This window comes from Prenolepis imparis, unplaced genomic scaffold (genome assembly GCF_030444845.1).
Source record: "Prenolepis imparis isolate NDT839.2.m4 unplaced genomic scaffold, iyPreImpa1.0 SCAF_7, whole genome shotgun sequence".
In the NCBI taxonomy this organism is placed as follows: domain Eukaryota; kingdom Metazoa; phylum Arthropoda; class Insecta; order Hymenoptera; family Formicidae; genus Prenolepis; species Prenolepis imparis.
This window is the reverse complement of record NW_028141165.1, coordinates 3,477,156-3,494,979: the sequence shown is the minus strand read 5'-3', so window position 1 is coordinate 3,494,979 and position 17,824 is coordinate 3,477,156. Positions and strand designations below refer to the sequence as shown.

Below are 17,824 nucleotides of genomic sequence, written 5' to 3'. Positions count from 1 at the left end.
TTAGAAAAATGTGACGCAAGGATATTTTTCACGTGAAAAATACTCTCTCGAGAGCAAAATCTACCAAGTTTAATCTATTAAAAATCTTCTTTTGTAACTAAAAAAAAAAAAAAAAACGATTGTTGCGTCATTCCGCTGAAATTGCATCGGAGCTTAAAATTGAGTCAGTCCTGTCAAAACTTCGTTGTATCGAGTTGTCGTGTAGTGGCGCAGACACCGCGAGTATTCGATGAAATTACACCGCAATGGAAACTTTGTTTCACCGATATCCACTATATCAAAGTTTGATGCGGAAAAAAGAGGCAGCTTTCGCACTGCCTACACGCCGCTTCAATCAATATCAGTTTCAATAATGCTCGAAAAAGTTTTGACTCGAGCAATTTCGAACAATTTCAATTTTAGCGATTCCGAGGAATTTAGTTTCAATTACAGCGATCTCGAAACCTTCACTTCCAACTTCGGTAATTTAAATAAAGAATTTTTCTCTCAATAATATACTACAAAATTATCCGTAATACTAGAAAACGACCAAGAAATATTTATGTACGATATTACAAGTTTCTTCTTCATATATTGCCAATTTTATTAGTTGCAGTTTGTTATCAAAGTCTAGAATTACACGTAATGTCAATTTTTCTCTCAGTCATCCTCTGATATTGCAAGGTTGGCAAGTTTCAACGGAATCCAGCGGTATTTTGCGTAATATACGGCCTCGCATTGTTTGTTAATACTGAAACGCGCACGTTCCGAGATCCGGATCCGGTCGGGAGCAGGCCTGTCCAAACAAGGGCGTCGTAACGGAAACGTAATATTCTTGCCCGACCCTCCTGCGAACTCGGCGCGGCCAGGAAAGGAAGGAAGCCGACGTTCGTTTGCTCGGCGGCAGATATCGAGCAAGTAGTAGAGCCGGCGCATAAGTCGGCCGGGCGACGCCGGCTCTTAAAACTCATCCCCCTCCTTTCTGGGAGCTTCGTCCCGCCCGCGGTTCTGGCTGGTTAGGTTAACAGAACGCACCCCCTCCCACAAATGGCAGGAAGTTTCGGGGCCGTTTTCCGATTGCGGAACTCGATGCTTCGTCGAGCATATCGATATTTAAGAGTATCGGAGGGTAGCCGAGAAAGTTCATTCAGCCGCGAATAAATTCAAAGTTACGGCGAATTTTTCTCAAAAAGAAGAATCGCGCTTTAATGCGGATTTGCGTAATTTATTCGGCGAGATAGAGAATTATATAAAATCGGATTTTATCGATGGCGGCGACACGTTTAAGAGAAAGAAAAAAAATCGGGAGAAATTTACATTTTTCTCAATTTAAATATCCCTTTATTATATTCTTTATCCGATTTGGATGTCGTTAGCCGGTAATAAAAAATATTACAAATCGCGTGATAAATTTTTCTTAAAGACGCGTATTTTTTTCTCTCCGCTTGTAAATAGAATACATGTGTCGTGCAAGATAACGCACTGCAACTTGAGGAAGTAAAGTTGGAATGCGTTCGTATATGCAAAATAACTTTTAAACTCCTCTCTCGCTTCTCCTTCCGAGTCCCGAGTCTCGGAACAACGTGAAGGAGGACACGCACTGTCATGCCGGAATAAAAGGTCCTCGGTTATTGCCTGCTTATTGTGCTGTTTTGCATGCCGCGGCGTCCAGGAATCGGATTTTCTATGCGAAAAGTGCACGACGCAAGTTCCTTTCCCGCCGTTCGCTGTCGGCGACGACGTCGAGACAGAATCGTTTACAAGCATTCCTTTCATTGCGCTCCTGAATCCGCGGATACACGCGCGGCTTTTTCCACAATATTTGTACGACGCTCGAGATACGAAAGGGCATTTAACATTCTGAATCCCGAACAATGCGCGTCGCGAAGAAAGAACTGGGATCCATAATAATAAGTGGTAAGAGTAAATTTTTAGCGGCGGAAAATCTCGCAAAGTGTCTTCCACATTCTTCTATCTCCTTAATTTACATTACAATTATTATTATATATAACTATATGATTTACAAGATTGTTAATACGTTATAAATTAAACTTCAAGTTTAATTGCAATGCTTATCGCGAACAAATCGCGCTCCGAGGATATGAATGTACTTAATCCAAGTTGATGCTCCAAAAATGAAGCTAATGTTTCTCCGGTTTAACGCTGATATTAATTAAATTCGGGTTCTACGTTTGCTCGTTAATTGAGGTAATAATTTGCGATCCCCACGTGAAGCGCATAAACAGCACCGGTGTTCGAAGAGGAAAGCAGTGATTAGGCTTCTCGCCATCAAGTAAATGGTTGTTGCCGAGATAAGCGTAAACCTCTATAAGTCTCCCGTTATGATAGCAAAGTGCGCGAGGCGCGCGCATCATTAATTCGCCTAATGGCGCAGTTAAATAATACTGATTAGTGTCCGTAGTTCATACGAACGTTATTTATGCAGAGAGATCAAATGCACGCGCGCGTGAAGATTGCGACGTGTATCAACTCCTTAGCGTTTGATTAAATCTTTGCGAAGGATCTTTTAGAAATATTAGATTCCTGCTCAAGAAGGTTTTCAGAAAGTAATTTAATGTAAGTAATTAATTCTTTCTATCATTATATACTCTCCATGTTGCAATTTAATTTAAATAACGTATTAAAATAACTTTCGATAACAAAGATATATCTACATGTTAATAAAGTTCAAATTCAATTTGAATCTTCTACTAACTTTGCAATAATCAAACAGGCTTTAAATAATGATAACTGTTATTAGACGAAAGAATCGTTTTCTCGAATAAAGAGATAAATATTTAATTTAAACGTACATCTCGCCGCGGTTTTGCATTATAATAATCGAAAAATCACGGAAATCTCCACGAGATATATAAAAATGCATCGTAGAGCGCGACGGAATGTGCGAATACGAATGAAAATGCAGTCGGGAAATCATCTCGAGTGCGATAACGAGCGAGCGAGATATTTCCGCGGAACGATTATTATTATAGACGAAGAAAAGAAGCTCTCGGCGATGCGTTGCATCGTTGCGTTTTCCGCTCGTGAGACTTGCATCTATTCGTATTATGGATTATCGTCTCGTTGTCTCGTTTAAATTCGCTTTCATGCGTCATTAATCCACCCCATCCAGAAATACCCTTTGTTCCTCCTCGTTCCGAGTGATGAGTCGGCGAGAAAAACTCGGCGAAAGCACGCGGGGTCGCAGTTTCATCTTACTTTTGAATAATGAAAAACGAGCCGCACTAGACCGCACGCTAGAAGTAATTCCGTCCGGTTCCGGGACGGAAAACGACGCTTATTACATCGCAATAAGTGCGGCCTTAACGACGGCCTTCTCTCGGGGGAGGACTAATTCCTGCTTTTTGTCACGGTAGAACGCGCGAATTATCGCCCTTTAGCGAGCCATCGTGATGATTCGTCGTCGGCGAATGAGCAAAAAAATTTTGCACACTCTGCCGAAAATGTGAAAAATGGGCGAAAAGTGCTTCTCTCAAGAAGTACTTATACCTTACATAGTACAATTTATCTGTATAATAAATTATTCGACTGTATATATTCACGGTAGTTTTTAATGTATATTCATGCAATTGCATTTGCAATTTTTTAAAGAGTCCGTCGTGTTAAGAATACAGAGGAAACTGACAGATCACGAAACTGACATGTCCCTCGCAAAAATAAATTTGAAGGAAGAAGATTCAAATGCGCGGTTAACTTTCGACTTGTGGCATCATCCGTCGCCTTCGATCGATAAAGCCTCCAGTAAAGTTGTGCGTGTGTAAAAAGAAGAAAAAAAACAAGGAATTCGTCTACCTCGTGTCGCGACTCGCGGCTGCAATTCTATCGGTTCCACCAAGAATGGTCGTACGATTGGCACGAGAATAACTCACTCCCGGTATAATCCGACGGTGAAATGCGCCAAATCTAACCGAGGAACTCTTTCCTCCTTCTCCCTCTTCCTTCCTGCCAGAGAGATTTTAAACTTTCGCATCCTCGCGCGCGAGAACAGCGATATGGCGAAGTTCCTACGGTCCGGACGAATCCTCGCCTCGGCGCGAGGATAATCCGATACGGCTTGCCGGGAATGTAATTTACTCGAGGGAGGGTTGGGGGAGTCCGCGTCTCACCGTCGAACCACGAGGAACCTCTTTATCCCTTCCTACCCCGCTTTCTCCCAATTCACCAGACTCCTCCAACCTTCTCTCGTGTCTATCGCGGGCACATTTTCCGGAGTATATTAGATTTTCCTCCCGGGACTTTTGTAAATACAATATCTCGTTCGCGGCAAAATGACAGATGATCCAATAATTTTGCAGACGTATATCGAGACGTGCGTATAAGAGGTGCCTTTTAATAAATTGTATTATTACTTTATCGTAGATTGTTTTATGCGCCTATCATGTAAAGTGCATTTTATAATTTTTGGACAACACAACAGATATACTTGTCTCGTACAATTTTTTTTAATACGAAAAATCGAAAAGATTACATTTTTACTTTCTTTTTCTTAAACAACTTGTTTTTTATTATTATATATATTATTAATATTAATACTATTGTACAGATATAATTCGATTATTGAAGTATGTAATTAATTTTTTATTTTGTTCATCATTAAACGTATCTATTATACGCATGTTTTTACGCTACGTGTAAAGTATAATTATTTCCTATTACGCATAATCTTGCTTAACTAATAATGACGTGAAATAATTATATCTTTGGTAAATATGAACTAACCGACGTAAGATTAATGAGATCGGCAGCTATTCGAAACTGCATCTAAATTACACGCCAGGATAAATAAATTTATCAACAAAAATGATAGTTGAAGAGAAGGCAAATGGTTCGATCAGTCACCGAATCTTGCGAGATCAACTAGTTTCTCTAATTCTTGGATCGTCGCGCGACTTAATTTCGACAGAAATTAGGTATAAATCCAATCCACATGCCGTGGTTGAGATTTATTGCGACTTATATAACGACAACATTCGTGACTAGAAAATTATTCAGTGGATTTGTGGTGTGTCCTGCTAGGATTATTTATACGTTTGCCCGGTGAATAATTAGCATTCCGAGAAAGACATCCGCTCTTCCACGCAACACAATTAATTTTATCTTCTCTCCGATATCTTATACGGTTCCCACAATTCTAATCGTTTCGCATTGCAAAAATATTTTATGTAATAATAAAAGAAAAGGATTTAAAAAATAATTGATAGTTAATTATTTAATTATTTCTCTTAGCGCCAAGTTTTTTTTCGATATTCCAACATTGTTGGTATAAATTTATATTCATGTAATTTAAATGCAATTTATAATAGTATCCATTTCACCAAAATCGTAGAAAAACAAAATTGGCATCTGTCAAAAAGAGGCATATATACATAAATTATTATACAATTACCTCGTATATATACGCGATTCTATCAATCTATCGCCTGTTATATATCAAAACGACATATAAAGGAACATAAAGGGCCACAAAGAAGCACTATAGCAGCTTGATCAGCAATATTACACGAGTGTTACAAGAGACGTTCGTGATCCCGCAAAAGCGGCGGGGATGATTCGAGGAAAATCGACAGGCAGAGAGTCCCTCAACCTCGACTTACGATCACGAAACGCGCGATAAATAATTCGGACGCTCGCGGAAATCCGTTCGCGAAAAACGCGTAAATCACGCGAGATTACGTCGACCTAAAAGGGATCGCCACCCTTCGTCCGCCCGTGCTTGTTTTTGTCGTGATATTTTATAGACTTGCAAAAGGGGCACTTGGAATAGGGTATGTCAAAAGCACACTGCGTACCCGTCAGCCTCATCCTATCAGGAAGATCCGTCTTACGACAATGAGTGTTCGTTTCGGGATGCTCTCTATCTCTTTCTCTCTCTCTTTTTCTTTTTGTCCCTCTCTGTCGCTGCTTCAGCTTCAGGGAGAGGCGGAATGGATTAAAACGCGGAACGAGTTCGGAATTATTACACCCAGCTCGCTGTGCATGCGTGCGATCTTTTCATCTCGATGGAAACGTCGAGGTAATCGCGAATGCTTTACGCTGGAAATTGCGCGACGGGAAATGAAATGTGGTATAAGTGCATATGTCTCGTTCGTATGCAATAATGAAATATCGCGTAATGCGAAACGTCGCATAAAAACGCAGATTTTTTTCATTTAACGTATTGTGAGTGTATAAATTTTATTATTCGTGTTACAATATTGTACGTTGTACGTAATATATATAGTGACCCTTTTACCATGAAATTTTATCTGACTTTATCTGAGAAGAGTTGCATTATTTTAAAAAATTCTGAAAGAAAGTTTTTTTATATAACATTATTTATATATGTATAATAAAGCAAATTTTATGTTTTAAGTGTGAAATTAAAAATTAGTATTTTTTAGTATTTTTTTAATTATAAACGTAAAAGTTCAGTCACTTTATAAAAATATGAATGATCATTCAATTGCTATTAATAAAAATATACTAATATATATTGGAATTTAAACGATTAATATATCTGATTACTATGACGCCATTGATAAGTTAAATCACGCCACACTTCCGGATGATATAATTCCGCCAATTCCGCGTTATAATCAGCGGTGCCGATCGGCAATAACGTATCAAACGATCCGGGTGTCGTGGGATTATCAATGACAACGGAATAAATCAGTCGGCGGCGATTACCGGAGCGCCAGGGCGTTAGGACGTTCTCCCTGGAAGTGACATAACGCGAATAAACTGCGCGAAAGGAGAGAAACGTGATTACGGCAGAGACGCTCTCCCTCTCCCTATCTCGGAGGGACCAGGGACCATTTCTGCAGTCTGCGGGGTCTGGTTTACGAGGGTCGCCGTTATCTGATACGCGACGCCGAATGCCACCGCACCGCAGTCAGCCGCGCGTGCAAGTCTGGAGTCTGGACCAGATCGAGACTAACCCACCGCACCACTTGAACCGTCCTCGCAATTGCAATCTCCGTTCCGCGAGCCAAGTTAACGGATCGGCGACTCCACGGCAAGACGGAGACCATAGTTTTCAGATGCTTCGACCGATCGAACGGATAGAACTAGCTCCCCAAGTTTGATCGAGTTGGCTACTACTCGGTTACGCGTGGCTTCGGCTAAGACACTAACGTATCTTACCGTCACTTTAGATTCCCCTCGATACAGAGAGTAAGATACAAAGTGGCGGGATAAAATAATTTATAAAAATTTCAACTGTGCGATATATGCGAGCCTTTTTCAGAAAATTATATACAATTTTTTGAGGGGATGTCTGCTTGCATATTAATTTTTTTATTTCATTATAATTTCTCATCATTAACAAATCATGATAATTATATATATTCCTATTCTATCCATTTGTATGAATAAATTTCTCATGTCGTCAACTTCCTTTTAATCGTATTAGAAGATAACTTTTATCTTTCGAAACCTCGAGGAGTGATGAATATTAATACTCTCATTTTTATCCCGACTTTTCGCTTTCACTCTGCGAGACGAGTTTATCGTCTTGAAAAGAAAGAACAACATACCTTGTTAATCTGCCGCTGCAATTTTGTGATCGTCGCTCGGTCTCGTTGAGCCGCGATACGTTCCGCCAGCAACGCTTGCTCCAATTCTTGCACTCGCTCTTCCAAGCTTTCCTGCAACAACAGAGGGCAACAGAATTATGCAAAATGTGAAATATGTGAAACGGCAAGGTGACAGAATCACGTATACGCATTTTTCATTCATTGTGCGCGGACAAAAGCGCTCTATGCATCGCGCGCATAAAGCACAAGATTAATTAAGGACGGGATATGAAATTGGAGTTGTACTCGAACAAAAAAAAAAAAAAAAATAACAAAGTTTCGTACGCAACCCACTCATATATCGATGGAAAACACCATTACACTGATTTCCAATTAACTTCTCGTCTCGAGCGATGCAATTTCGAAATCCGTCCGTAACTTTCAGCTGGATATTCCAAGCTGGTAATTCCCGTTACCTGAGTTTTAAGCTGCTTTAACAGGAGCTTAAACTTTAAGGCGAGATCACACTCTCCTCTCGTATACTTGGAGATTACCGCGCCGATGCACGTCGGAGAATCGGATTCCCTGAAAGCGAGAAACCTTGTCGGTCCGGTCGATTCTCGTCTGCTTGCGGTCAGCCGAGAAAGATATCGATATTTTTAAATAATCCCGAAGCAGCCGCAAGTTAAAACCATCGACAAGTTTCACTTTAATTTAAATAATTTAGAAATAATATAAACATCTCTCTCGAATTATAAAAAAAAAATGCATTTGGGATTCATTATTTATCAGTTGTGTCAACAAATAATACTTGATATCACTTTTCAAAAACATTCATAATTTAGATTAATGTTTTAAAAACTTTAATTAATGAGATCAATTTTTTAAATGCCGAATATCGAATTAGAATTCATTCAGACGCATACAGAATCGATCATTTCACATTCCATTGCATTTTCACGAGGAACTCGGCGACGCAGCCGTTCTTCGTAAGGCATTTCTGATTATCAACAACGATTATTGGGGGAGAAAGCCCGCGGCGCCGGGACGGAATGGTAATGAGCGGACTCCTGCCTGGTCCCCGGGGGCTGTTGGTCGCGATTTGACCATAAGTATTGGGCGCGATCTATTAGATTCAAGGAGACGCCGACGCGGCGTCGAGGGCGCCCGCTCCTTCCCCCCCAATTCCATTCCGTATATTCGTAGACGGATTCGTATGCGGGGGCACGTAGTCGCAATTCACCCTTCTCGACCCCTTGGCCACCGCACAACGCGCGTCTATTGTTTGCCGCCAACGACTCCCGTGTCCCGCACAGGAGCAGGAAGCGTTTCTATGTGTATTATATGTGTGTGCCCATTTACTTTTAAATCCGCAGCAACACGAGAGACAGAGAGAGAGAGTTCGCGCAAAACGAATCGGAAATTATTCTCGTCGGGTGCGCTTCCGAAAATGGTCACACTTGTACCTCGAACGCGCGAATTATTATTTTTTTTATATAAAGATCTCGCTTCGGCGACAGAATTTTGTTATGTTATAATTAGGACAAATTATAATTTTTAGAAAATATTTCTTGAAGAATAAAACAAGCATACATGTTATATTAAGCATTTTATGTATTATATAAATGACACTCTATATAATTAAAAAAATTAAATAACATATACTATGTAATTATATATTTTCTATTATCTAATTCTTTGAAAAAATTTAGAATGATTAATAGTAAAAGAAAGCAACTCATTAAGTCAATCATACTCTATTGTAGAATATATCACGTGGCGAATAATTACGAAGCTGCGTGGCGGAAGAGCGTAAAGACTTTCGTGACGCACAGTCGTTCTTTGTATCGAAGGAAAATGTTGCCAGATCGATATGCGAGATCTCTTTCTATACATGAGACCTAGGGATGTTTGGTTACTTTGTCCTCTGCTGAGTCGACATTACGAATGATAAGCAAATTTATGAAACATGTTTTGATATTGATTAAACGATAAGCATATTTTAAATATGATAGCGACGATGAAGTGAATTGATGAGAATCCGGAATGAAAAATTATACACGAGACTATCAATTATAAACTACTACGAGAGCGATCTCTCGTGCAACATTGTTAGGATTTTCGATGCACATTTTACCTCAACATTTTCAACAGATTTACAGCCACAACAGCAAAGTATAATTTATATTCAATCACTTTTGAGTCGCTCGCGAGAAACGTGAAAAATGTTTACGATGATAAATCATCCTTAGACATAACGGCGTAAAAAACAAATAACGTCCTGTCATGCTAAGCAAACGTGTCTTGTATACTTTTATTTTCAATGAATCGAATAACTCTTGTAACAGCCACCTGTCGATGGAACGAAAATGGAACGTTTTATCTGCTCGTGATGAATTAAATAACCGCACTTTCGTATTCATGCTGGTCAATTTTCAGAGTAGATGATGTAATAAACGGGAGTCATAATTTTCTCTCGCGTACATATCGAAAGGAAAAAATGAAATGATCGAAAAGAATCGTATATATAATGATAATGCAAATGAATTCAATAAATGATTCCTCCGTAAAGCCAATCCCTCGTAAACCATAAACATTTCTCGAATTCATAAACTTTGCACGTCGAGCAAAATAATTTAAATGTCAAATGATCTATTATTTAAATGATATTATGTGCGCTTGAAATATAAATATCGCGACAAATCCGTATCATATCCGTTATTCGTTTATTCGACAGAAACGATTTAATTATATTAAATTATTTGTACGGACAAAACACGGACAAAAGCCGAGATAATATCAGCAAAATAAGCTGTAACTGATATCGCGGTATCGATATCGTTGCAAATATTATATTCGCTCTCTCTCTCGTCGGGGAATAATAAATATATTTAATTTGCGATATATTACACGATGGGAATAAATATAAATGGCTTGACAAACGATGTTCCGCGCAAGTGTTCCACGGCCGTTTAGTAAAACGCTCTTATCTCTCTCCCCGGCGTCGTGGTCCGCAATTATAACGAGCTCCGACATTGCACAACCAGTTCTGCCCTGCGTTAGGGCGTAGGATATAGGGGTCGAGGGGGCACACACACCGGCGGTATACACGTCCGAGGACCCGTAGAATTAGCACAGGGACTTCCGGGACGTCATTTAAAGTGTGGACCCGCGCGCCGCGATGAACCCACTCTATATGCAGAGATTCCGTTAAATTGCAAACGCCCGGTTCCCCTCCCTCCCGAGCATCCTGGGCCGAAGGGTGGACACCGACACGGGAGGGTTAAGGTATTGCCCTGCCGCACCGACGTGTAATCAGACCCGACTGACTCCTATGAACGCCATCAGCAGCACAGTGTTGTTCTATTCTGCGGGGCCTCCTTTCCAGCAGCGAGCAAAACCGTAATGGAAATCTTCGTCGTCCCCGAAACGTTAATTTCCACCATTAATTGTGACTCGATTTTAATCGTCGAAAGTAAATAAAGTTATTTAATTGTAAATCGAGTCAATTCTCGGGTGTTAATCGACTCGAATTTAATCACCAGAATTGTGATTGCGAATAAAAGAATACAAATTCGAAGAACGTGAACAACACAATGCTAAATATTTATCAATGAAAAGTAGTAAACGCATATATGTTTTATAAATTAAATTAAATATTGAATATCTCCTCGAGGCGACATTTATGTCGAAGAAAAACAATTATGTATATCGCGAGAAGGACGAATCGATCGCTGCGAAAACGCGCGTCCTTTATGTAAATTCCGCAAGACGGGGACTTTCCCTCGAGTTTTCACGATACGGGTCTGTCTCTTTCTCTCTCCCTCTTTCGCGGTGGACACTGAATTATGGTCGTGATTTCCGGCGAGATGGACCTTCCGGCCTGGCAAAAGTCCAGTACTTGGCGAAAGTGCGCGGATAAATCAAACGCGTTTTTCGGTCGCCGCACCAAGGCGTTAGTTTATTGCCATGTAAATCATCGGCGCCGCGACGGCGACGACCGGCGTCGATAGAAAAATACACCAAGCCGTTTGTCGGCTTCTATAGGCCGCGGCAAAATCGCGAGATTCGAGATACATACATACACAATTATAGAAATAATTAAATCAAAGATGAACGCGCATTACGTCGAGTATTATCTTCAAATACGTGAATATTTATTATTAAAAAATAAATTTTAATATAGACATTCGACGATAAAGTCTTATCAATCGAGACAAAAATGTGAGATCTTCGATTTTTAATAATATTATATTTATCAAAAATTGAGAAATCGTAATGAAAATCAACGTATTTATAAATTTATACAGAAACCTCTGCTGGCTTCTACACTTTTACGGTCTCTATCACATCGTTGCGAGTATTTTCCAGCTTTATCTCTCAAACGTTATGTTGTTCGAAATTCACTCGGTCCCTAATTCAATTCGGGCAATTGTCGTTCCTTCTCGCATCTTATGGGACAACCTGTAGTGAGCGAGGTATCGACTATCCTCATCGGAGGAGTCGCTTCGAGGGCGCGTTATATCGCGCTTTATTACCGTGGCGTGTGGATGGCATATACTCTATATACAGGAGTAATAGTAACGCGGAATTTATAGGCGAAAGTCTTATGACGTTTTCCTTCCGTGCGCGGTATAAGCTTTATCGACACATTGTTATCTTTATTTACTCGCGCGCGTCCAGATTTCATTTCAGATATTTACGAACTTGTCCCATGGAGCACTACTCCATGCCGTGCCCCGCATCGTCGTTTTAACGGCCACTCCGCACGATTGCACGCCGTATTCTACTCGTCTACATTGTTATCGGACGACAATAATGCCGCGAGAGCGAATGCCGATCGAGAAATCGCTGCGTTCGGATTTAATCTGGGTCGAAAATGGATTAATCGACTCTAACGACCAACTATTTGGATCGAGCTCTTCTCTCCCCATGTGTTAAGGATTTTTATATTTTGTCTAAATACCCCATAAACCTACATATTCTCTTTCTCTTTAAATGAACAAATAAATAAATCTATATTTTTTAACGCGATACAAAATTAGAATTGTTTGAAACGAAGGAATAAATGGAGGATATTTCTTTGAGAATCATCGAGATTCGGGCTTCAGCGATTTGCGTTAGTGGTTTATTTCATATTCGCGAAATTATCGCACCGTAAATGGGTCAGACGGAATTTTCGGTGACGCTAAATTCCCTCAGGATTGGATCTCCGCTAGTCGTCGCTCTATCACGCCATTTCCGAAACCCCACGTGTATAAGCTCGCCCGTTTGTGCCCGTTTTCGGCCCCTTTCTGGGAAGCTTTATAAAGAAGTTGCGGGAGTGTTTCGAAAGCGCGCCCGGGAGAATTGATTCTCCCCGAAAGATGGGATCGAAAGGGATGATGGGGGACGAGGGAAGGACCAAAAGAAGAGCGCAGGAGCTCAAGATTAGGACATCGAGGGGGGAGAAGAGGGAGGGAAGGAAGCCTTCTTCCCTTTCGATATGCTTATATCTTCGTCGAACTGAGACATTTTAATTTACGGTCCCCGTTGTATAATATCGCCGCCAAATTCTTTTTCCACGTGGCGGAGCCGTCATTTCTCTCGCCCCGCACCATTGAATTCATTATTGCCGCACTCGAAGAATGAGAAGCGAAGACGCGGCGGTATCTTTTATGAAGATAAAAGAAATCGCGCGCCATCTCCTCCGAGCGCATCCGGTTCGATGCGTCGCGAATCATTTCTTGTCGAGTCTGAAATCGCGACTCGGTTTATTCGTGGCATGTCGTGGAACGCAATTAAAACGAAACGCGTGCCATTCGCGAGTGAAAGAGAGAAACCGCCTTCTCGTGAAGTGAAACCCGATGAATTAATCAAATAACGTTGTCCGATCGACGTGCGAGAATGATGTCGTCTGAAGTTCTTTTTTTCTTTTCCTTACGTCTGCTCGAGATTAATACACATGCATAGAATGATCGATCGTTTTCAATTAGAGACGAGTAAAAAGTTATTCAAATTGGCAAAAATCAACTATCTTGCTCGCTTATGCGAAACAAGATATCAACATAGTTATCATATCTCGCATACACGATGAAAGTCGTGTTTTATAAATTATATTTATAGTTATATTTGTAATAAAAATATTATATATTTTTTACACTACACTGTTCCATTAATCATTTTCTTCTTTATCTTATTTAAATATAATTTTTTTATAAAATATTTTTTATAAAAAAATGTCGATCTCTATGATGTGTTTAATAACAAGGATTCTGTACGATGGAATAAAATTCCGGAGAAAGAATTAACGCGAAATTCGCGGACGTAATTCCCGTTTCCCTCAAAGGACGACAACGAAAAGTTAGCGGCGAAGGCGACGTTTTATCGAGGACATTGATCTCTCCCTCAATCCCTCGAAAGATATCTCGCCGTTTTCTGTAGTCCGTGTCCTGGCAGTCATTGCGCGTCGCATAAAATGGGAGTTAGATGTTCGCGAAATTCGATGGATGGTGCACCTTTAAGGTGCAACTGCTGCCGCGGAGAACGAAGAACAATGGGGGCTGGATAAAGGGGTGCGAGGTCGCTTCAGAGAAGAGGGACGGGTGCTCGAGCTTACTCGTGAACGAGAGACGCGGGAGAGAAAGGGTGGCTTCGAGAAAGAGAGAGCTCGAAGGGTGGCTAATAGAAACGAAGGCCTCGTCTGTCGTCGAGGAACAAAGCCGTACAGGTGCTATTGACGAAAGATCGCAATGTAAAAAAAGAAAGAGGGAGAGCTCGCGATCGATACGCAATATCGAATCGACCCGCAACTGTGTGACTTTGTTCCTTTTTCTTCGATCTTTCGAAAAAAATGGTAGATATTGAAATGTATAATAAAATTAAATTCTACTGCGATATAAAATCGGAAACATAAATAAATGCTAGTCGTAATAATTGTAAAACGTGTATAATAATTATGTAAATAACTATTACATAAGTTTTTTTTATAAAAAAATTTATTATCAAGAGATAAATTTTATTTGTTGACATTTTTCCTACATACATACATAATATACTCAGTGGGCGCGAAATAAATCGATTCCTGTGAACGAGGGTGGAAGATGATAATTCAACTACGTTCCAATAATCTGTATACGGCAGTGAGGAATCTTACGAGGCTGTAAAATGCGAGAGATCGTCGATGAACGAGGAAATCCCAACGATGGTATGCGCGGTATTTGAAATAAGAAATACCCTTAAATCCCTGAAAGCCCGACGCGACGGGGGGATGAAAGACAGGAGATAGGAACGAAGCGAACGAATAAGAAATGAGAGTGTGCATTCCTCAATCAGTCGATATATTTACCTAAGACAGAATCAACGAGATTTTGCTCACAAGGATTCCACGATTATTGCTCGAAAGCGGAAAAGAATCTCAAGAGCGCAGCGATTTTATCTTTCTAATTTGTGAAATTAAAGATTTATTAGCCGTTTAATCCAACGGCTTTCGCCGGCTTAACGATATTGCCTATATTCTTGGAGGGATATTAAAGTCATATAAACTGCTGCAATATAAAATTGTGAAATTGATATTTATAAGTGAAATTAACTGATTATTATTAAATTTTAAAAAAATGATAATTCTCATCTTAACAGTCATAAAAAGTAAGGAAAAAAAACAATTACTAGTTTGACTCGATTTTTTTGTTAGCACTTGCTTGGAAATGACAGTTATCTAACACCACTAATCGCCTGAGCGAGTATGTCTCTTCGCACTTGACTGCATTTAGAATCTGGCAAGTCGCGTTATCGTTCTCGAGAAGGAAGTCTTTAATCCTTCTTAAGTGGGCATATATATTTCGTGTCGCGGGAGAGATAAGTCGGCCACCGGGGCTGTTTATACGCAGATTAGGTGCCGAAAATATAGTCGTGAGCGACAATTATTTTTTTGCGGATGTATATATACGCGAACGCGAATGAAGCGAAAATAAAACCCAAATAACCGAAAAGCTTTGATAGCCGGCAAGTCTCTGTTCCCGGAGATTAAAGTTGAAAAAAATTATAATATTATAATTATTGTTTCATACATTGAAGCAGAAAATGTGGGGATGTAATAGATGCGAGCAATCGTGGTTCAATAATGTCTCCATTTTAACAAAATAATTACTAATATAATGGATAGTGTACAGAAGAAAAAACTTATATTCGTTATTGCGTGCGAATTGTGTGCGCGATCTCACTTTTCCGTTTAATAAAACAAATTGAACCTTGTTTTACCTTCACGGAGATATATTTAAATAAATCGTTCTGAACTCGAGAAAAGAATAGGAGGGAAATAATCACGCGGCACATGGAAAATTGCGTTTTTATTTAAATCCCATTCGCGACGGCATTTGCCCTCGTAATAAAGGAGAGCGAAAAATAAAAATATCCGCCCGGCGAGAAATTAATACCGTGAATAAAATTAAATATTCCCGCGAAGCGTGTTGTGTGTATATATATGTGTGTATGTGTGTATGTGTGTGTATGTGTGTATGTGTGTGTGTGTGTGTGTGTGTGTGTGTGTGTGTGTGTTCCTCTCGTGATGCTGCTTCGCGAATGATAAAGCGGTTTCTCTCGGTTGAACAGAACCGGCATGTATATCCGCTGTAATCGATCTTGCGGCGAGATTCTCACACGTCCTCCCCGGCATTCGGATCTTATTCCAGATAAGCCAATGGCATTGATCGCAATATCGCGTATCCGTGTTGGATATTGCATCGCGTGGGACGAATAAGCAAAGCGTGACTGCGTACTGTCGCGAGATGCATCGTCACTAACGGTGATCGCAATCTTTAGACAAGATGAAAATTGAACGTCATTTAAAAGTTCGACTTTCCGATTTTTCTATATTTTCAAGTCGCTAATTAAGTTGATGCAGGAAAATTATCAAGTGTGTGCAGTTATTAATATTCATAAATTTTCATCTCATTTAAAAAATCTTATTCATTTACATCGAATAATTATCTCGCTAGATGATTCGCAGTCTCTTTATATACAATTGGCTGATAGTTTCGCGCTTCTGTTCGCGATTCTTTTCGACATGACAATGTCGAAGTACGAAGTTTCGCGCATTTGACAGATCGCGCTTTAATACGCGCGACACAACAATATTCCGTTCAATTCTAAATTCTAAGGCGATTTATCGACGCATAAATCAGCGTCGTCATCCGTCGTCCGCTACCACATCGCGGCGACATTCGTAGCGAGAGAGGCACCGAATTGAATTCGCAAATTACATCTCGCGTAAATTGTCGGAGCCGTCTTTAATCCCTCCCTCCACTTCTCCGCCCAGACTCCCGATCCCGATAGTCGTAAAGGGAAATTCGTGAATGTCCATCCAATGCGAGCACGTCGCACCGGAATCTGTTACGGTACATTAATTTTAAACATCGCTATTCTGCAAAATCACGACCGGACACGACGGACATCGTAACACGGTTCTCTCTCTCTCTCTCTCTCTTGGCCCTAATCGATAGTCTCTAAAGGATCACGATGCAATTTACGCGGCTCCCTTGTGGCGAACAACTTTGAATAACTTGTTGACAACGTCATCGAGCAACTTGTTTAGCATGTGACGGAAATTTTCAGATAAATTTCGAAATTCAGAGCTCCAATAAAATGCGATAAGATTTTTAAATTGGATAAATTATTACCGACTTCCTATCAAAAGGAAATATTAAATGCAGAGAATTTTATAAATATTCGAATAATAAAATAATTGTATGTGTTTGTGAATTAAAAAGGTAATCGTTATATATAATTTCCAGAATAATACTTTGCTTTATTTCAATAATTTTGCTCGTAGAAATTTCGTAATGACGGCGACTTAAACTTAATACGCGCTTGATTGAATCTCGTGCCCTTTCAAGTCTTAAAGGGGCCGTCAAAGTTATATCCTCATAACAGCATGTCATACGGACATTTTGCTGCCCATTAAAAGGGAGAACCCCCGCTTTGAATTCGAGTATCTTAAATAATTACCAAAGATAATTCGATGAAAGTCTAAAGCCGCTGTGAAGAGGCCAGCAGCCAGGAGTACCAAGTCGAGATGATGTCAAGAGGTTAGATCGAAGGTCGTCTTGAAAGGAACGTGGTGTAAGGAGCGCGGTGATAAAGAGAACAAGAGATTGGGAAAGGCATTTAATCAAGGATAAAATCAAGGATAAAACAACGGATGGGAAACCTGGTACTTCTTGTTTCCTCTGAAAGGCAATGATAATCAAAAATAATCTAAAAAAAGCTACAAAAATTTGTAATTTCTAAAATCTGAATCCTCATAAAAAAATATGAATACGTTATATTCCATTTATTATTCGATTTAACCCTTT

The 17,824-nt window shown here is 39.9% G+C and overlaps 1 protein-coding gene and 1 long non-coding RNA gene across 6 annotated transcripts in view; one reads left to right on the top strand and one right to left on the bottom strand.

The window, feature by feature from the left end:
* The window catches only part of LOC145938383 (uncharacterized), a 238,741-nt gene that overhangs the window by 54,818 nt on the left and 166,099 nt on the right, over positions 1 to 17,824 (top strand). The window lies entirely within an intron of this gene.
* LOC145938372 (uncharacterized) overlaps positions 1 to 17,824 on the bottom strand; it is a 204,296-nt gene that overhangs the window by 52,020 nt on the left and 134,452 nt on the right. For all 5 annotated transcript variants that reach the window (XM_083041911.1, XM_083041914.1, XM_083041915.1 and 2 more), the window contains exon 5: positions 7,515 to 7,625. In XM_083041911.1, coding sequence (XP_082898037.1) covers positions 7,515 to 7,625 — 111 coding nt within the window. The remainder of the gene's footprint in view (positions 1 to 7,514; positions 7,626 to 17,824) is intronic.